At 42.7% G+C, this 21,968-nt stretch overlaps 1 protein-coding gene across 22 annotated transcripts in view; it reads left to right on the plus strand.

The window, feature by feature from the left end:
* Positions 1 to 21,968, plus strand: part of LOC119721196 (titin-like) — a 210,720-nt gene that overhangs the window by 158,123 nt on the left and 30,629 nt on the right. For all 22 annotated transcript variants that reach the window (XM_038191122.1, XM_038191121.1, XM_038191102.1 and 19 more), the window contains 2 exons: positions 19,598 to 19,845; positions 21,285 to 21,432. In XM_038191122.1, the coding sequence (XP_038047050.1) occupies positions 19,598 to 19,845; positions 21,285 to 21,432 (396 nt within the window). The remainder of the gene's footprint in view (positions 1 to 19,597; positions 19,846 to 21,284; positions 21,433 to 21,968) is intronic.

Genomic DNA, 21,968 nt, shown 5'->3' on the forward strand with positions numbered 1-21,968 from the left:
CAGATACAAGAGTCACAGTTGGCCAGGAAGCTAGGCTTGAGTGCATAATTGATGGATATCCAACCCCAAGAGTGACATGGCTTAGACAAGGAAGACCTGTTGAGGGTGATAGATTCCTGTCCATTCAAGAGCAAGATGGTACATGTACTTTGATAATCACAGTTGTAATAGAGGAGGATGAGGGTGAATATGAGTGTCGTGCCACCAATCAGTTTGGCACAGCATCCAGCTTTGCATCTCTGATCATTCGTATTGAGCAGATGTCCCAGCCACACAGACCAGAGTCCACTACTGTAACTATTGATCGGAAGCAACCTCGCCAACCTGTTGAGTTACAGATAGGCATCGATAGAGAATCAGATGTCGAGTCTGTAACCAGTACCCGTGTCCACGAAACTATTACCAAAACATTACGTGATAGACCTCAGGTACCACAAAGGACACAGCTCTCATTACACCCAGAGAAGTTACCACCAGAAGAGGTAGAGTTTGTCATACAACCATCAGTTCCAACACCTAAACCCAAGGTAACAAGACAAGAAATTCAACCAGAAGTGCGAAGAAGGACTGAGGTTGATATCCGTCCAGAATATGTCCCCCCTGAGGAGGTTGAGCTCATTGTTCAACCAAAGCAGCAGCCTCCTCGACCAGGGAGACAACCTTCAGAAGTAATAACCAGGGTTGTTGGAAGAGAAGGCCCAGAATATGAAACAATAACAAAGAAAACTACCACAACTACCACTGAAACTGTAACAACTACAGTGGAAGAGGTAGAAACAGAATCAGAGGTCGAAGACTTTCCACAAAGGCCCGATGTCACAGAACTGAGACAACCTGTTAGTCAAGAGACTATGTCCACCATCATTCGAAGAAAAACAACTCCTTACCAAGAGGAGCTTCCACTGGAGTTTGAGAAGCCACCGCTTGATGAAATGCCTTTACCTCAAACAGAAGCACCTAAAGCGTTCAAGCCAAAGCCAGAACGCATCTATCCAAAGGAAGAAGCTCCACCTCTGGAATTAAGATTTGAACCAGCACAACCAACAGAGCGTGCTCCTGGGCCAGAAGAGATCCTACCAGAGTCTCCATTGCAGCTTCAGATTAAACCATCCTTTCCCACAGAGAAAAGGCTTGAACCTGAAGAGATTTTGCCAAGTGAAATTCCCTTTGATTTTGCATATAGAAAGCCTGAACCAGTTCAGAAGAAGCCATCCGAGATGATATTCCCAAAACAGAAAGCTCCAGTGAGTGACACAACAGAGCCTCTAAAAATGACATTCCCTCAGCCTGTAATACACAGACTTGCTCCAGCTGAGGAGAGAATTGAAGAGTATCCTCCTATGGATGTGGAGTACATTCCACCTAGTGCTCAAGTAGTAGAAGAACCCACACCAATCCCTGATTATGAGCAGGTTGTTCATCCTGGGGCTCCTGAGGAAACTGTGCCTGTTTCTAGGAAATTACAACCTGTCTTTCCATTAACAAGGCATCCATCACCTGACCAGAGAGAAGAAACACAGATTGTGATTGATCGTCCTGGACAGCCATTGATGCCAGTAGAGTTCATCGTGGATGTTCCAAGGGATGTGGAAGAAACAACAACAACAGTTACTGAAAGAGTTGAGACAGTCATTGAGGAGGTGACACCGGAGCGTCGAGAGACAACAGAGGTTGTCATTGATCGACGGCAACAGCCACCACAGCCAATTGAATTATTGGTTGGAGTGAAAGAAGAGCATCCAAAACAAGAACCTTGGAGACCTCAGAAACCAAAACCTTTTGCTCCAAAGCAGCCCAAACCTGAATTTGAACAGGTGATTATGCCAGCCCCCAAAGAAGAAGTCAAGGAAGAAATATCCATCCATCCTGCTACTCAACAGCCTGAGCTGATCAAGCCAACAGAGAAGAAACCCCAGAAAACTGAGCCTGTAACAACTCCAGAAGAACCTGTGAAGAAAGTTGAGCATCCGAAAATCTTGAAACCAGTACAGAATGTGGATGTCAACATTGGGGAAGAAGCTCGACTAGAATGCAGGGTAGGTGGGGAATCACCTCTTACCATTCAGTGGTTTAGAGATGATATTCCTGCCGAGGGGGATAGATACTTTTCATCAGTGGAAAGGGATGGAACATGCATTCTGGTTATCAATCCTGTTACGGATGATGATGACACTGACTTCAAATGTGTTGTCACAAATCCTGGTGGAATGGTGTTCACCAAAGCTGAGATCTTTGTCATGGAAAAACCAGAGCCCACACAAGTTTCAGAAGTACGTGTTGAGGCAACAAAACCTGTTCAAGTTGAACTTGTCATCAGTGAAGACGAAGAAAGCTCCGAGAGAACAGATATTCTGATAGAAAGGGAAGGACAGCCTCTGCAGCCTGTTGAGTTTGTTGTAGATGTAAGTCAAAAACCTCCAAAACCTCAGCCAGAGTATGCTGAATTGGTCATGTCTGAGCCCACTAAACCAAAAGAAAAGCCAAGGAAGCCTGCTGTGGAACCACAATCTGCACCAGAATATGAACACATAATCATGCCACAAATGCTGGAGGAAGTTGATGTTGTACCAAAGCAAGTTGCTGTCAAACATCCTGCACCAACTATTTCTGAAATGCCAGAAAAAATAATGCCAGAAGAGCATAAAGCAGTTCAGGCTGTCCCAAGAATGGTTCCTCCTGAAGAGGTAGTGACTCGAATTGAACCTCCAAAAATCTTGGAGAAATTAAAGAATGTTGATGTACCTGCTGGGGGTGAAGCACGTCTTGAATGTAAAGTTGTTGGTCATCCACCTATCACAGTGGAGTGGTTCAGAGATGGTATTCCTGTTGAAGGTAATCGCTACACCTCTGTTCTTGAGAGAGATGGTACTTGTGTACTCATTATCAATCCTGTGGATGAGGATGACGACACTGAATTTGAATGTCGTGTGACAAATCCAGGTGGCACAGTGATTTCCATTGCAGAGGTTTATGTGATGGAGGAACCATCTGAAAGGGTACAAGTTGAGATTCAAAGACAACCTCAATCTTTTGAGGAAGTTCAACTAGTTATAAGTGAAGGCGAAGATGTTTCTGACACTCACAGGACTGATGTATTCATAGAAAAACAACCACAGCCTCTACAGCCTGTTGAATTTGTTGTTGATGTAAGAAAAAGACCACAAGAAACAGTAGAAGAGGTTGTCCAGACAGTGACAGAAACGGTAACAGAAACTGTGACTACAGTGGAAGAGACAGATGAAGAAATTCCCTCTGTCAGAGAAACAACTGAGGTGACCATTCAAAGGGAAACTAAACCACAACAGCCAGAATATGCAAAACTGGTTGAACCCGAAGAAGAACCTCAGCCAGAGTTTGAGGTTATAATAATGCCTCATGAAGAACCAGAGAGCTACACATCAGATGAAGAGGTTTCAGAGCAAACAAGCATTACGATTGAAAGGACACCCAAGAAACCGCAACCAGTTGAGCTTATCATTGAAGCAGGCAAAAGACCTGAAGAAGAAATACGGAGAGAAGTGACAAGAACTGTGACTGAAACAGTGACTACTGTTGTGGAAACGGAGGAAGAGGAGGAGATTCCAGAAACAATGGAAACAACAGAGGTCACTATTGAACACGAAACTCAACCCCGCAAACCTGTTGAGGTGATATTTGATGTTCATGAGCAGCCAAGAGGTCCAGCCGAGCAAACTGAAAGACAGCCAGAGTATGCAGAGCTTGTATTGCCTGAGGAAGAACGACAGCCTGAGTTTGAGGTTATAGTTGTGCCTCAAGACGAATCTGAAGAGGAAGTTTCTGAGCGAACCAGCATTACAATTGAAAAGAAACCTGATCGTCTTCAACCAGTTGAATTAATCATTGACTCTGGAAAGATACCAGAAGAATCACAAACAGAATTAACAACGACAGTGACTGAAACTGTTACTGAAACTGTTACAACAGTCGTTAGTGAAGAAGAGCTTCAGGAATTTCCAGATTTTGAAGTCATTGTAATGCCTGGAGAACAACCAGAGCAAGTGGTGAGAGAGAAGGTTGAAACAGTCACTGAAACTGTGACGGAAGTTGTTGAAACTGTTACGGATGAAGATGTATCTGAATCTGTAGAAGTTGTTATTCAGCCTGAATTTGAGGAGCTTATTCTTCCGTCTTATCCTGAGGAAGAATTAGTTCATGAAACACCAGAAGTTAAAAAACATAAACCACTGCAAGAAGTCTATCCAGAAAAGGTTGATGAAATTCCAGAAGAAATTCCTGCTGAAGAAACTACTCCAGAGCATGCAGCACCTCAAAAGGTTCCTGAAGAAGAAACTGTAACAGAAACAAGACCACCAGAGATACTCAAAGACTTGACCAATGTTGATGTAGCAATTGGAGAAGAAGCTCGTCTGGAATGTCAAATCATTGGTCAACCAAGACCAGTTGTTCAGTGGTTGAGCAATGGCAGACCAGTTCAGGGTGATCGGTTTATTTCCATATGTGAAATGGATGGAACCAACTTGTTGTTGATCAGCCCTGTCCTTGAGGAAGATGACACAGAATTTGAATGCTGTGCCACCAATCCTGAGGGCACTGTGTCGTCTTATGCAGATGTCTATGTCTTGAATAAGCCGAGAAGGGTAGAAGTTGAAATAACAGAACAACCTGAGCACTTTGCGCCTGTTGAGCTTGAGATAGCTCCAGGAGCGGAAGGTGTTGAAGAAATCAGTGAAAGAACAGAGGTAGTAATTGAAAAACCTCCACAGCCACTTCCAACAGTAATTCTGGATATTCACACACGGCCTGAGGAAACAGTAACAGAAGTGACAGAAACAGTTACTGAAACCATCACCTCAGTAAAGACAGAGGAAATGTTTGAACAGCCTGAAATTGTTGAAACAACAGAAGTAGTCGTTGAGAGGGAACAACCTCAGCCAGAAGAAATTGAACTAATCATTCAGCAGCCAGAAAGAATAGAGCCAGAATTTGCAAAAATAGTAATGCCTACAGAAATTCCCCAAGAAGAACTTGCTGATTATGAGGTTGTTGTAATGCCCAAGGAGGTTTCATCAGAGGAAGAATCATTTGAAGAAGTCTCTGAACAGACAAGTATTACCATTGAGAGGAAGCCTGAACCTCTCCAGCCAGTTGAACTTTTTGTAGAAGTTGAAGAGCAGCCCGAAGAAACATTGACCGAGGTTGTTGTGACTGAGACTGTTACAACTGTGGTCGAGGAAGAAGAGGTTCCAGATGTACGTGAGAGCATTGAGGTTGTAATTGAACAAGAGGAAACACCACTTAAACCTGTGGAAATGGTAATTGATGTTCCAAAACAAAGGGGACCTGCTGAGGTTTTGCCTGAGGAGGAAAAACCTGAAGAAGTACCTGAGAAAAAACTGAAAAGACCAAGTTTTTCTCAGCCAGAGCTGACGGAGAAGACACTTGAAGCAGAGAAACTGTATCCAGAAGAGCTAGAGGCAACAGTTATGACTGAAGTTCCTGACAGCCTTACTCCAGAATCAATTTTACCAGTTGAAGCAACTCCACATGAGGTACCTTTGGAAGAAACTGTTGAGGAATGTGTTAGACCAGTTGTTCTGAAGGACTTGAGTGATGTTGATGTACCACTTGGTGGGGATGCACGGCTGGAGTGCCAGATAAGTGGCCAGCCAAGTCCTAAAATTGAATGGCTGCGAGGAGGTGAACCAGTGCAAGGTGATCGTTTCATCTCTGTTAGTGAACTTGATGGTACAAATGTTTTAATCATCAGTCCCGTTGAGGAAGAGGATGATGCTGAATTTGAGTGTCGTGCTACCAATCTAGAAGGGACAGTATCCTCTTATGCAGATGTGTATGTGTCAGACAAACCAGAAACAGTGGAGGTTACAGAAGTTCAACCAGAACAAGTGGCAGTGGTTGAGTTGGAGATAACTACAGATGAAGAGAAATCTGAGACTGTAGAAGTTGTCATTGATAGAGCTCAACCTCAGCCAGAGTTTGAGGAAATTGTGATGCCATCTGAAGAGGTCACTGTAGAAATAACACCAAAAGAAGCGCTTCCAGAAGAGCTTGTAGAGTATGAGGTTGTCGACATGCCCAAGGAGGTTTCCTCAGAGGAAGAATCATTTGAAGAAGTCTATGAGCAGACAGGTATTACCATTGAGAGGAAGCCTGAACCTCTGCAGCCAGTTGAACTTATTGTAGAAGTTGAAGAGCAGCCCGAAGAAACATTGACTGAGGTTGTTGTGACTGAGACTGTTACAACTGTGGTCGAGGAAGAAGAGGTTCCAGACGTACGTGAGAGCATTGAGGTTGTAATTGAACAAGAGGAAACACCACTTAAACCTGTGGAAATGGTAATTGATGTTCCAAAACAAAGGGGACCTGCTGAGGTTTTGCCTGAGGAGGAAAAACCTGAAGAAGTACCTGAGGAAAAACTGGAAAGACCAAGTTTTCCTCAGCCAGAGCTGACGGAGAAGACACTTGAAGCAGAGAAACTGTATCCAGAAGAGCTAGAGGCAACAGTTATGACTGAATTTCCTGACAGCCTTACTCCAGAATCAATTTTACCAGTTGAAGCAACTCCACATGAGGTACCTTTGGAAGAAACTGTTGAGGAAGGTGTTAGACCAGTTGTTCTGAAAGACTTGAGTGATGTTGATGTACCACTTGGTGGGGATGCACGGCTGGAGTGCCAGATAAGTGGCCAGCCAAGTCCTAAAATTGAATGGCTGCGAGGAGGTGAACCAGTGCAAGGTGATCGTTTCATCTCTGTTAGTGAACTTGATGGTACAAATGTTTTAATCATCAGTCCCATTGAGAAAGAGGATGATGCTGAATTTGAGTGTCGTGCTACCAATCTAGAAGGGACAGTATCCTCTTATGCAGATGTGTATGTGTCAGACAAACCAGAAACAGTGGCGGTTACAGAAGTTCAACCAGAACAAGTGGCAGTGGTTGAGTTGGAGATAACTACAGATGAAGAGAAATCTGAGACTGTAGAAGTTGTCATTGATAGAGCTCAACCTCAGCCAGAGTTTGAGGAAATTGTGATGCCATCTGAAGAGGTCACTGTAGAAATAACACCAAAAGAAGCGCTTCCAGAAGAGCTTGTAGAGTATGAAGTTGTAGACATGCCCAAGGAGGTTTCCTCAGAAGAAGAATCATTTGAAGAAGTCTATGAGCAGACAGGTATTACCATTGAGAAGAAGCCTGAACCTCTGCAGCCAGTTGAACTTATTGTAGAAGTTGAAGAGCAGCCCAAAGAAACATTGACTGAGGTTGTTGTGACTGAGACTGTTACAACTGTGGTCGAGGAAGAAGAGGTTCCAGACGTACGTGAGAGCATTGAGGTTGTAATTGAACAAGAGGAAACACCACTTAAACCTGTGGAAATGGTAATTGATGTTCCAAAACAAAGGGGACCTGCTGAGGTTTTGCCTGAGGAGGAAAAACCTGAAGAAGTACCTGAGGAAAAACTGGAAAGACCAAGTTTTCCTCAGCCAGAGCTGACGGAGAAGACACTTGAAGCAGAGAAACTGTATCCAGAAGAGCTAGAGGCAACAGTTATGACTGAAGTTCCTGACAGCCTTACTCCAGAATCAATTTTACCAGTTGAAGCAACTCCACATGAGGTACCTTTGGAAGAAACTGTTGAGGAATGTGTTAGACCAGTTGTTCTAAAGGACTTGAGTGATGTTGATGTACCACTTGGTGGGGATGCACGGCTGGAGTGCCAGATAAGTGGCCAGCCAAGTCCTAAAATTGAATGGCTGCGAGGAGGTGAACCAGTGCAAGGTGATCGTTTCATCTCTGTTAGTGAACTTGATGGTACAAATGTTTTAATCATCAGTCCCGTTGAGGAAGAGGATGATGCTGAATTTGAGTGTCGTGCTACCAATCTAGAAGGGACAGTATCCTCTTATGCAGATGTGTATGTGTCAGACAAACCAGAAACAGTGGAGGTTACAGAAGTTCAACCAGAACAAGTGGCAGTGGTTGAGTTGGAGATAACTACAGATGAAGAGAAATCTGAGACTGTAGAAGTTGTCATTGATAGAGCTCAACCTCAGCCAGAGTTTGAGGAAATTGTAATGCCGTCTGAAGAGGTCACTGTAGAAATAACACCAAAAGAAGAGCTACCAGAAGAGCTTGTGGAGTATGAGGTTGTTGACTTGCCCAAGGAGGTTTCTTCAGAGGAAGAATCATTTGAAGAAGTCTCTGAGCAGACAAGTATTACCATTGAGAAGAAGACTGAACCTCTGCAGCCAGTTGAACTTATTGTAGAAGTTGAAGAGCAGCCCAGAGAAACATTGACTGAGGTTGTTGTGACTGAGACTGTTACAACTGTGGTCGAGGAAGAAGAGGTTCCAGACGTACGTGAGAGCATTGAGGTTGTAATCGAACAAGAAGAAACACCACTTCAGCCTGTGGAAATGGTCATTGACGTTCCAAAGCAACCAAGAGGACCTGCTGAGGTTTTGCTTGAAGAGGAACAACCTGAAGAGGTACATGAAGAACAACCAGAAGAGGTACCTGAGGAAAAACTGGAAAGTCCAAGTTTTCCTCAGCCAGAGCTGATGGAGAAGACACTTGAAGCAGAGAAACTGTATCCAGAAGAGCTAGAGGCAACAGTTATGACTGAATTTCCTGACAGCCTTACTCCAGAATCAATTTTGCCAGTTGAGGCAACTCCACATGAGATACCTTTGGAAGAAACTGTTGAGGAATGTGTTAGACCAGTTGTTCTGAAGGACTTGAGTGATGTTGATGTACCACTTGGTGGGGATGCACGGCTGGAGTGCCAGATTATTGGCCAGCCAAGTCCCAAAATTGAATGGCTGCGAGAAGGTAAACGAGTGCAAGGTGATCGTTTCATATCTGTAAGTGAACTTGATGGTACAAATGTTTTAATCATCAGTCCTGTTGAAGAAGGGGATGATGCTGAATTTGAGTGTCGTGCTACCAATTTAGAAGGGACAGTATCCTCTTATGCAGATGTGTATGTGTCAGACAAACCAGAAACAGTGGAGGTTACAGAGATTCAACCAGAACAAGTGGCATCAGTTGAATTGGAGATTTCCCCTTTAGAAGAAAAAGAAACAACAGAGGTTGTCATTGAAAGAGCACCACAACCCCTTGAACCTATTGAAGTGGTGTTTGATGTTGATGAAACACCAGACGAGGTTGTTACTGAGGTCACCAAGACCACTACAGAGACCATTACAACAACAGTGGAGACTGTGGAAGAATCAGAAGAGCAACCTGATGTCAGGGAAACAACGGAAATTGTTATTCAGAGAGAAGAGCCAGTTGAACAGGAGAAGGAAATAATAATTGAGTTTCAAGAAGAAAGAACACCAGAATATGCAGAAATTGTCATGCCTGTAGAACTTTCTCCAGAAGAGGAGCATCCCGAAGATTTTCCTGACTTTGAGATTGTATTAATGCCAAAAGAATCTCCAGAAGAGGTGCCAACAGATGAAGAGACTGAAATGTCTGAGAGAATGGAGATCACCATTGAAAGACAACCCCAGCCTCAGGAATTTGTTGTGGATGTTGAAGAAAAGCCTACATTGACCGAAACAGTGACAACTGTTATTGAGAAAAGGGAAAGTCCAGAAACTCGGGAAATAACAGAGGTTACAATTGATAGAGAGAAGACCACATTGCAGCCAGTAGAATTTATGATAGATGTCCAGCAACAACCAACTGGACCAACAGAAGCACCTTTTGAGGAGTTTGAAGTTGTTCAACCAGAGTACGGGGACGAAGTTGATATAGTAGAAGACTTCATTGACATTGTTGAAGAGCATGGCCCTCAAGAGTACCTACCTTATGAAAAGATCGTTGAAACAACTGAAACACCTGTTGAAGAAGTGGTTACTGAAAGAACTGAAACCGTCACCGAAACTGTCACCACTGTTATTGAAGAACATGAGGTGTCAGACACAAGAGAAATCACTGAGGTTATAATTGATAGACAGACTGAGGAAACTCCTGAGTACTTAACCGAGATTACAATTGAAAAAGAAGAGGTACCGGACACTAGAGAGATCACAGAAGTTGTCATCGAAAAGCAGCCAGAAGAAGAAAGAGAAGAAATTACAGTGATCTCGGTAGACAGACCACGTGAAGTTCATCCTGTAGAACTGATAGTTGAAATGCAGGAGGCACCAACAACAGAGAGAACAGATAGTGATTTAACTCTCCAGCGTACCTTCCCTGAAGTGGCATTTGAAATCCAGCCAGAAGATGAGATAGCGAGAAGAGAAACAACCACAGTTTTTGTTTCTCGTGAGCAAGAGCAACTGCAACCTATTGAGATGGTTATTGATGTTGGCGAACAGCCTGTAGAAGAGAAATTTACTATTGAAATTGTCAGGCATCTTACCGACATTGAGGCCACTATTGGAGAAGACATTCGGTTTGAATGCCAAATTATTGGCCATCCTCGTCCCACTATCACCTGGTTGATCAACAGCCGTCCATTGACAAGTGATAGATTCATCTCATTGTATGAACTTGATGGTAATTGTACACTGATCCTTAGTGATGTGAATGAAGAGGATGAAACCGTGTATGAGTGTGTTGCAGAAAATCAGGCAGGCCGTGTGTCAACCCAGGCAGAACTCATCATCTTCCATGAAGGTAAGTTTTCTTGCTTCAAAATGAAAAGCAGCAACATACAGTGATTTTGAAACATTTGTTTATGCTTCCCTTATTGTTTTACAAAAATGACACACACACAATATGGTTTTACATAACAAATTTTATTCCTATCAATGTTCTTATTAGTTTTGCATCAGGTTTTGAAGAAATCTTACCAACTTATGATTTCAGATATTGATCTTCATCCAGCTCCAACACGGGAAGTAACAACCACTGAGGTCATTGAAGAAGAATTGCCAGATGAGATGGGGTACATCAAGAAGATCACACGGAAGACAACAACAACAGTAACAACAACAAGGGAGATCCAAGAAATCACCGTAGAGGAGGAGGAGGAATCATCAGAGGAGGAGCGAGATCTTGGGCTACCGCATGAGAACATCTTGCATAAGTTCATGGAATCTCTACCAGATGGAATCCAGGAAGAACAGCAGGTGTCATGGGATACCGCACCCTCTGACTTGCCCATTGAGCAGCCTTTCCATGTTGAAGACATCCCATCGCAACCACTTGAGGCTCCCCAACAAGAGCATCTTGTGCAGTGGACCAGTCCAGAAGAAGAAGACAAACCAGAAGAAGTTCCTGAACATGCTGAAGCTGTTGCTCCAGAAGCTGTTACGGTACCACAGAAACGGGCTCCTGTTTCTTGGGAGAGTCCTGAGGATATGCCAGAAGAAGTTCATGCCGCTTCTGGAAGTGCACTTCCCTCTGGACCAATGATAACCCCAGCCAGGGAAGAAAATGTCCCATGGGATGCTTATGAAAGTGTCAGTCTTGATATCAAACCAGAGTCAGGAGAGAGGAGGCCATCAATAACGGTTGAAGCACCAGGTGTGGAAGATAACATAGTGTGGGATACTTCAGAAGAATTCCAACCTGAGTCTGTATCAACTTCAACTGAGAGGCGTCCATCCCTGATTGTTCAAGTACCAGAAGTGTCTGATACAATTTCCTGGGAATCGTCTGACTTGGAGATCTCTCAAGAGAAAAGGGCAATTTCTGGAACTAAACTACCATCAGCACCTATGGAAGCACCTGAAAAGACAGATGCCCTCCAGTGGGACAGAACAGAGGATATTGTTAGCCTACAAGTTCAAGCTGTGCCAAGTACAAGGCGGCGTTCACTGACTGTCGAAGTGCCCCAAGTATCAGACAGTCTGTCATGGGAAAGTCCAGAGGATATCGAACAACCAGAGCAAAGAGCAGTCAGATCTGATCGCCGACCTTCTGTTTCAGTGGAGACAACCGGAATTGAAGAAAGTATTCCCTGGAATGTAGCAGAAGATATAGCTCAGCCGGAGCAAATAGCAAGAGCTGGTGACCATATGCAATCTGCACCAATGGAGGTTCCGAAAAAAGAGGAGGCTTTGGAGTGGGATGTTCCAGAGGATGTTGAACATATTGAAATTATGGCAGCCTCTTCTGAACGACGTCCTTCTCTGATTCTTGAAACTCCTGAACAGTCTGATAATGTTTCCTGGCAAGAAAGCCAAGATGTTTATCCAGATAAAGCACAGCTTGGTGAGAAATTTCCTTCAGCACCCATGCAAGCTCCACAGAAAGGGGAAAGAATCACTTGGCAGCGACCGGAAGAGTCTGAGCCCTCAAAAGCTCCGGTGCATGCAGAAGAAATTCCTACAGATGCTCTTGCTATGTCAGAGAAGGCCCTTCTTGTCCCTTGGGAATCCTCTTTGGAGGAGGCCCCTGAAGAGGAGAGCGAGGTAACTGTTAAAGAAATCACAGAAGATGCATATGAAGTTCCAACACAGGAAGAACAGCTCCCATGGCTTCAGTCAGAAGAAACAACTGTTGAGGATACTGCCGAGGTTTCAATTATACCAACAGAACCTGTTACAACAGTTGAAAAGAAGGATTCATCTGTATCCTGGACTAAGCCTGCAGATGTACTGCTAGAAGAAGACCAAACAAAGCAGGTTGAAAGAACTCAAAGAGTTCCAATGTCAGTCTCACTTAACCTTGAAGTAACACAGTACGATCAGCCAAAAGACGTTGAAATGGAAGACACCGCTGTAACTGCTGGTGTGGTAACAGAGACATCACTATCTGCACCAGGAAAACTGGAGCAAACCAAGTGGGAAGGGGCTGGTGATGTTTCTCCTACTGAGGTAGATGAGGCCACACTTGTCGTGTCAGAGGCCATTGTTGCTCCTGAGAAGAAGCTTCCAGCTGAATGGGAGAGTACCATGGATACCAAACCTGTTGACAAAGAAGAAGTTGTCCAGGAACTGGCATCTTTGCTGTCTGAAACATCTAGGAAACAAGAGCAAATAACATGGGAGGGAACAGAGTTGGTCCAATCGCATGGCACTGATGAAGTTTCTTTGGTCGAGGTCGAAGCTGTCATTGCACCAGAAAAGAAGACGGTAACTATGTGGGACAAGCCTGACCAATTTGAAGCAACTGATGAGACAACTGAGGTAACTATTGTTCCTTCTGAAGCTGTGTCTGCCCCAGAGAAGAAACTTCCTGCAGAGTGTCAAGAAACACAGGAAGTTGTTGTGCCAGCCAAAAAAGAGGAAATTGTTGAAGAGCTGGCAACTTTGGTTGCAGAGACATCCAGAAAACAAGAAGAAATCACTTGGGAGGCAACAGAAAAGGTAAAACCTTCAGATGTTCAACCTTACCAAGTTACAACAGTTCCAGTTGAAGCGGTGATTGCTCCTGAAACTAAAGAAATCACAGAATGGGACAAACCAGAGCAATTTGTCACTGAAGATGAAAAAGTTGTGGAAGTTAGTATCGTTCCATCAGAAGCTGTTTCTGTTCCAGAGAAGAAGCTTCCTGCAGAATGGGAAGAAACTCAGGAAGTTGTTGTGCCAGCCAAAAAAGAGGAAATTGTTGAAGAGCTGGCAACTTTGGTTGCAGAGACATCCAGAAAACAAGAAGAAATCACTTGGGAGGCACCAGAAAAGGTAAAACCTTCAGATGTTCAACATGACCAAGTTACAACAGTTCCAGTTGAAGCTGTGATTGCTCCTGAAACTAAAGAAATCACTGAATGGGACAAACCAGACCAATTTGTCACTGAAGATGAAAGAGCTGTGGAAGTTAGTATCGTTCCATCAGAAGCTGTTTCTGTTCCAGAGAAGAAGCTTCCTGCAGAATGGGAAGAAACTCAGGAAGTTGTTGTGCCAGCCAAAAAAGAGGAAATTGTTGAAGAGCTGGCAACTTTGGTTGCAGAGACATCCAGAAAACAAGAAGAAATCACTTGGGAGGCACCAGAAAAGGTAAAACCTTCAGATGTTCAACCTGACCAAGTTACAACAGTGCCAGTTGAAGCTGTGATTGCTCCTGAAACTAAAGAAATCACTGAATGGGACAAACCAGAGCAATTTGTCACTGAAGATGAAAGAGCTGTGGAAGTTAGTATCGTTCCATCAGAAGCCGTGTCTGCTCCAGAGAAGAAGCTTCCTGCAGAATGGGAAGAAACTCAGGAAGTTGTTGTGCCAGCCAAAAAAGAGGAAATTGTTGAAGAGCTGGCAACTTTGGTTGCAGAGACATCCAGAAAACAAGAAGAAATCACTTGGGAGGCACCAGAAAAGGTAAAACCTTCAGATGTTCAACCTGACCAAGTTACAACAGTGCCAGTTGAAGCTGTGATTGCTCCTGAAACTAAAGAAATCACTGAATGGGACAAACCAGAGCAATTTGTCACTGAAGATGAAAGAGCTGTGGAAGTTAGTATCGTTCCATCAGAAGCCGTGTCTGCTCCAGAGAAGAAGCTTCCTGCAGAATGGGAAGAAACTCAGGAAGTTGTTGTGCCAGCCAAAAAAGAGGAAATTGTTGAAGAGCTGGCAACTTTGGTTGCAGAGACATCCAGAAAACAAGAAGAAATCACTTGGGAGGCACCAGAAAAGGTAAAACCTTCAGATGTTCAACCTGACCAAGTTACAACAGTGCCAGTTGAAGCTGTGATTGCTCCTGAAACTAAAGAAATCACAGAATGGGACAAGCCAGAGCAATTTGTCACTGAAGATGAAAGAGCTGTGGAAGTTAGTATCGTTCCATCAGAAGCCGTGTCTGCTCCAGAGAAGAAGCTTCCTGCAGAATGGGAAGAAACTCAGGAAGTTGTTGTGCCAGCCAAAAAAGAGGAAATTGTTGAAGAGCTGGCAACTTTGGTTGCAGAGACATCCAGAAAACAAGAAGAAATCACTTGGGAGGCACCAGAAAAGGTAAAACCTTCAGATGTTCAACCTGACCAAGTTACAACAGTGCCAGTTGAAGCTGTGATTGCTCCTGAAACTAAAGAAATCACAGAATGGGACAAACCAGAGCAATTTGTCACTGAAGATGAAAGAGCTGTGGAAGTTAGTATCGTTCCATCAGAAGCCGTGTCTGCTCCAGAGAAGAAGCTTCCTGCAGAATGGGAAGAAACTCAGGAAGTTGTTGTGCCAGCCAAAAAAGAGGAAATTGTTGAAGAGCTTGCAACTTTGGTTGCAGAGACATCCAGAAAACAAGAAGAAATCACTTGGGAGGCACCAGAAAAGGTAAAACCTTCAGATGTTCAACCTGACCAAGTTACAACAGTTCCAGTTGAAGCTGTGATTGCTCCTGAAACTAAAGAGATCACAGAATGGGACAAGCCAGAGCAATTTGTCACTGAAGATGAAAGAGCTGTGGAAGTTAGTATCGTTCCATCAGAAGCTGTGTCTGCTCCAGAGAAGAAGCTTCCTGCAGAATGGGAAGAAACTCAGGAAGTTGTTGTGCCAGCCAAAAAAGAGGAAATTGTTGAAGAGCTGGCAACTTTGGTTGCAGAGACATCCAGAAAACAAGAAGAAATCACTTGGGAGGCACCAGAAAAGGTAAAACCTTCAGATGTTCAACCCGACCAAGTTTCAACAGTGCCAGTTGAAGCTGTGATTGCTCCTGAAACTAAAGAAATCACTGAATGGGACAAACCAGAGCAATTTGTCACTGAAGATGAAAGGGCTATGGAAGTTAGTATCATTCCTTCAGAAGCTGTTTCTGCTCCAGAGAAGAAGCTTCCTGCAGAATGGGAAGAAACTCAAGAAGTTGTTGTACCCACTGACAAGGAGGAAATTGTTGAAGAACTTGCAACTTTGGTTGCAGAGACGTCAAAGAAACAAGAAATGACGACTTGGCAAATTGCACAAGATGTCAAACCATCTGCAGAAGAAACAAAAGAAGTTTCCCTTGTTTCTGTTGAGGCTGTTATTGCCCCAGAGAAAAAGTTCCCATCTGAATGGGAACAAGTGGAAGATGTAAGTGTGACTGTGGGTAAGGAAGAGGCTGTTGAAGAACTGGCAGTGCTTCTTACAGAGACTTCAAGAAAACACGAAGAAGTAACATGGGAGGTATCAGACAAAGTTAAACCCACAGAAGAAGAAGCAGGTGAAGCTACAGTGATGCCAGTTGAGGTTGTTATAGCACCTGGTCAGACAACAGTGTCCTCATGGGACAAACCTGACAGTGTTGCACCGTCAGCTGTTTTTCAGACTGCTGCTGAAGTCCCTTCTGATGCTGTTTCTGTACCACAAAAGAAAGACGAAGTTCCATGGCACGACACAGAAGATGTGACTCCTGTCCAGCCAGACCAGCTAACAACTGTTACTTCAGATGCGGTAGAGAGTGTTTCAAAGCGTGCTCCTTTGTCTTGGGAAAGTCCCTCTGATGTGCCAGAAGGTGACAAGAAGGAGACAATCCAGGAATGGGAAAGTGCACCTTTGGAAGCTCCTGGCACTGAAGAAATTCTTCCTTGGACTAGGCCTGAGGACATTATCAAACATGACGAATCTGTTACAGTTTCTGAAGAGCAAGTCACTCCACTAGAGACAAGTGAAGTAACAAAACCAACAACATGGGAGGGCCAGACAGAGGTTGTTACTGCCAAGGAGGTTGATCATGAAGCTGAAAAGGTCCAGATCACACCTCTATCAATCCCAACACAGCAAGAAGTTACTCTCAGTGTTAGACCTTCCGAATTTGATCAGGAAGTTGTCTCGGATATAACCGTCGCACCCATCTCAGAAGATGCACAGGTGACTGTGAAGGTTGCTGATAAGCCAGATATTACTTCCCATGCTGAGATTCAGCCTGAGAGGAGAGAGCGCTCAGAACTTGAAATGGCACCTGAAATTGTACGAAAGCTGGTTGATATTGAGGTCCACCTTGGCCAGCCAGCAGAATTAGTTTGTGAAGTGGAAGGTTCCCCGCAACCAACAGTTCAGTGGTTTAGAGATGGTGTGGAAGTCACTCCCAGTGAGCGCTACACAATCACAACAGATGTGGAGGTAGGAAAAAGTACCCTTCTCATTGCTGAAGTGACTGAGGAAGATGACACTGAATTTGAATGCAGAGCAACCAACATCTTGGGTATCGTTTCTTCATTTGCTGAGCTCATTGTTGAATGTAAGTGTTTTCTTTATATTCTGTTTGTGTTCTTTTCATTGAAACAAACTTATGTTGCAATAATAATTTAACTTAAACATAATAATAGAATGATACAAAGATTTTCATTGCCTTTCCTGTATTTAATTATTTAAGTATTTAATCCTGAGTTTTGTGTCATTTTTTCCCTAAAGCTCCTCTTGAGACTGTAGAGCAGACAGAAGTTGAAACTTTGCAGGCAGGCCCAGAAGAAGTCCATGTCACTGTGACAAAACCACTTGAGACTGAGACCACCGAAGTAGAAATTTCAATGAAACCAAGAATGGAGGTGTCTGAAACTGAGGTGGAGATGGATTTCCCTCGGGAATTCCAAGAAGTCCAGTTTGTCGTAGAAAAGCCAGAGGAAACCGAAGTAGTTGAAGTGGTGAAGCAGCCAAAGGAGCCAGAAATTGTTACTACTGAGTTCTTGAAAGAGCAGCAGCAACCACAGGAGGTTTCCTTCGAAGTCGACAAACCCGAAGAAACAACTGAAGTTGAGATCTCAATGAGACCAAGAAAGGAAATTTCTATGGTGGAAGTGGAAAGAGATTTTCCACAAGAACTACAGGAAGTGCAGTTTGTTGTGGAAAAACCAGAAGAAACATCAGAGGTTGAGATCTCCATGAAGCCCAGAATGGAAGTTTCTACAACAGTTGTAGAGAGAGATTACCCACGAGAATTCCAGGAGGTCCAGTTTGTTGTTGAAAAACCAGATGAAGTTGCCGAAACAGAAGTGACAGTGAAGCAAGAGAAGACTGAAGTAGTTAGAACTGTCGTGGAAAAGGATTTGCCTCAGGAGTTACAACCAATCGAATTTGAGATTGAAAAGCCTAAAGAATCGTCTGAAGTTGATGTTACAGTTTTGGTGGATAAACCTGAGGAAACTTATGAAGTTGAAGTGTCCGTAAAACCACGCAAAACCGAAGTTGTACGAACAGCAATTGAACGGGACATTCCTCAGGAACTTGGTGAAATAGAGTTTGTAATTGACAAACCGGAAAAAGTTGGTCCCACCGAGGTTACAGTTGTTGAGAAAGGCATTGAAAAAATGCCTCAGGAAATTGAGTTCACTGTAGAGAAACCCACAGAGGAGATTGAGGAAGTTAAAATCAAACGCAGGGTGACAACAACTGTCTGCACGGAAGTAGACAGCAAAGTCGAAGAACCAACAGAATTTGAATTTGTAGTTGAAAACCTGGCAGCAGAGATTACTGCCAACAAACTGAGTCATGAGATTATGAGAGAAGTTACAACCGAGATAACTGCCGACAGACTGAGTCGTGAGATTATAAAGGAAGTTACAACTGAGATGTACAGAGAAGGCCCTGTGTTCATCCGAGAGATAACCACCATCACGACCACTCTGAGCGAAGAGGCCCGCTTTGAATGCCAGGTTACAGGTGTTCCTGCTCCAACCATTCAGTGGTATCACAATGGCAAGACTCTCCGCGGGGACAGGTACATTGTCATCAATTACAATGACGGTGTCAGCGAACTGTTTATAACTGAAGTTACCGAAGATGATATTGGTACTTTCATGTGTGAAGCAGTTAATCCGCTTGGACGAGCAACAACTGAAGCTGTGCTTACAATTACCACTGGTATAGTATTTGAAATCTAAGTATGCATGAAAAAAAAGCATGACAGTTGTATTTCATAAGTCTCCTCTTTGACTAACATTTTTTTAACTACTTAGAATCCAATTGGTTATTAAAGTCTGTAATGAGTAATTGTATTTAATGCTGTTCTTTGTTTACAGATTGTGTATACCTTTCTTACCATCTTGTAAATGTTTTCATGTATTACTCAAAGTGGTTGAGTTACATTGTGTGAAATATTTGTAAAACAGAACTAACTTAATATTTGCATGATTTTTTTCTAGATATTGTGTATTATATTATGTGACTTAACCTACTTTTTTAATGATAAATTGGTTTGTTATGTTTTGTAGTCGAGCAAGTGTGATTTGAGTATTTTTGCAAGAGTGTTTATTGATTGACACATCATTGTTTGCATGATTTCTAAAAAGTGAATGACATATTTAAAGTGTGGAGTTTGAGATTTACACAACTGTGGTGAGTGTTGAATGCGCAACAGCTCAGTTTGAATTCGGTTTTATGTGTAAACAAGTTTGTAGAGTTCATTTTGTTTGATTAGTGGATACTGCCAATTTTATTGCTTATTAATGTTTCTCCTGTGTTTTGCATGTTTGACAATTAATAAGAGATTACTACATGCATGTACATGTAACTGCAAGCTGATACAAAAATATCACTATGAATCGAGGATGTAGTTGAGTCCATCACAAGTCCAGTAACAAGTTAATCACACGTCCAGTCACAGGTAAATCACAAGTCCAGTCACAAGTAATACTGGATGAACAACAACAAAGGAATGCCGTTGTCAAAGCTCAATAACTTGTGAGTTGAATTGGAACTAGGACGTGTGATAGACTTGCAAGAACTGGTGTTGGACTCAACTACATCGCTGCTATGACTAGTCTTTGATGATACCCATCTGTAACTCACTCCTCATGCAGATAAGACAACAACTGTGATTGAGATACAGGAGGAGAAGGTTGACCGAGTCACAGAGGAGACTGTGGAAGTCATCAAGCCCATTGAGGAGAAACCTCTAGAGATTACGATCACCTTCCAGCCGCCAGAGTTTGTGGAGCCAATCACGAGTCTGGAGGTCACTGAGGGATACAAGGCTGTGTTTGAAGCCCGTGTGGTGGGAACGCGACCGATTGAGATCACATGGTACCATGGACAAGAGCTGCTTGAGGTCAGTTGATTTTGTTATTTAAATTATATTTATTTTTTTTCATTCTGGTGCTAAAACAATTGATTCCTTACAAAAGTTTCTAAATTATGGAATCCATGCATGAAGAGTAGATGGCGCATCGTGACTATCGGTGAAAGCTCTATGGTAGGGACATGACACATTGCGGGGGACACACTGGTTTGTGTGAATTTGACAGGAAGTAGGTATGATTGGTTTAAAGGTAGAGTATATCATTTGCGGCTATCCAAAAAGTAACTGACAAAATTGTTGTTGAAAAAGCATACTTGGTTTAAAGATAATAATCGGAATAAACTCCCTCAGATATTGTTCTTCTGGCATGCTGTCATTTTGAAGAAAACAATCAAAGAAGGTCATTTCAAAAGATGTCTAAAGACGCAGTTTTGAAAATTTCCATTAGTAGTTTGTTTTGAATTCGGGGAAGCCATGAATGGGTGTGCGCAAGCATTGACACAACACACCCACGAGCGGTTAGTATAATTTGTTGATTCAGTGCGTGACGTCACGAAGCTGCATTCTGCTGAATGAGAACGTGTCCCAGACACTGATTTCGGGCACAGTTCAAAACGTGACTTGGGAACTTTTGAATTGAAATCGAGATCCTAGATTATTGTTTTCTCAGAATATACAGCATTCACTAAGCTAAAACTTCATCAGGTTAGTTGTTAAGTACCCTTCTTTAGATTTTGGGCACTTCTGTTGCTTCAAACGAAAAAAATTCACAAATCACAAATGATATACTCCACTTTTAATTTTGAACATGTTCAAACCTGTATAATCTTCGTGCGAATGCTGGGCAAAACAGTATCAATGCCTTCAGATCCCTCCTGACTTTCTCTTTGTAATCGAGTGAGGGTTCTTATGCATGGACTCTATAGTTTGAAATTTTAAGACCCGATGCAGATGAAGATAGTGACAATTTTTATGTTTAAAATTGCTGAAACAGCCCAACAAACCTTTTGGATTGTTTTTACTTTATGTAGGAATTAAGGAATTAAGATCCAGAAAACACAGAAAATATAACAAGATATTTGTCTGATACAACACGGATCTGCCTTTTATTCAACTTAAAGAATTTGCATGCGTTGAGACCCCTTAATTCCAGTCGCACATGAAGAAGTTATGGCCAATTCCTCATCAGTCAATCACAAATCATCTGTTCACAAGTCAATTGACAAGATATTCGCATAGACATTCCTCTGTCATCATTCATCCCCTGTTACTTGTTACCATACTGGTGATTTGACTTGTGGTGGACTTAAAATACAACTCCTTCCAAATGTTAAGTTTAAATACAACTCCTTCCAAATGTTAAGTTTGTTCCTGCCTCCTGAGAATACAAAACGAATGTTACTATAACCATCAGTTCATGTTTATCACCAGTAAACTCTTCCTTCAAATGTTACTTCTCCCCTTCACAGCCATCTCCAGAGATTGCCATCACCTTCAAGGACGACACTTGTATTTTGGAAATACAGGAAGTCATTCCAGAAGACTCTGGCGACTACACCTGCAAGGCAGCCAATCAGGCAGGTGTTACCACCTGCGTGGCCACCCTCCATGTGTCAGGTCAGTCAGTTGGTTCTGTGAAGAGTTTGGTTATTATGTGCTACACTGTTTCTGTTAAGTCTGTGGTTTGGGGTGGTAGGTTTATACCCTTTAGTGTTTTTTTTATCATAATAAATCAATTGATTAAGATAAGAAAGTGGGAGACAGAGACAGAGTTGTAATCGAGCCAGTCACAATTCACCACAAGTCCATCACAATTCAATCACAAGTCATCCAGTCCCTAGTAAACTCACAATCTATTTAAATAAAGTGTGAGTAACTGTTAATCTCTTGTTACTTTTGACCTGAATAGTGAATTGATGCGCAATTGAATTGTGATTAACTCGATCAAAATTCTAGAGGGAGAGTTGGGAAATCTAATTTATATGAAGTTTCACTCTTTAACACAGTAATGGGAAAAGGGGTTCTAATACAATGATTGGCCTTTTGGTGACTTTGAGGTGTTAAATAACTAGAATAACGTGTTAAATAACTGCAGTACTAATTCATGAACAAATAGCCTTTCACTCTTGAGGTGACAGTGATGGATTTCAACC

Source organism: Patiria miniata, unplaced genomic scaffold (genome assembly GCF_015706575.1).
Source record: "Patiria miniata isolate m_02_andy unplaced genomic scaffold, ASM1570657v1 HiC_scaffold_13, whole genome shotgun sequence".
NCBI lineage: Eukaryota > Metazoa > Echinodermata > Asteroidea > Valvatida > Asterinidae > Patiria > Patiria miniata.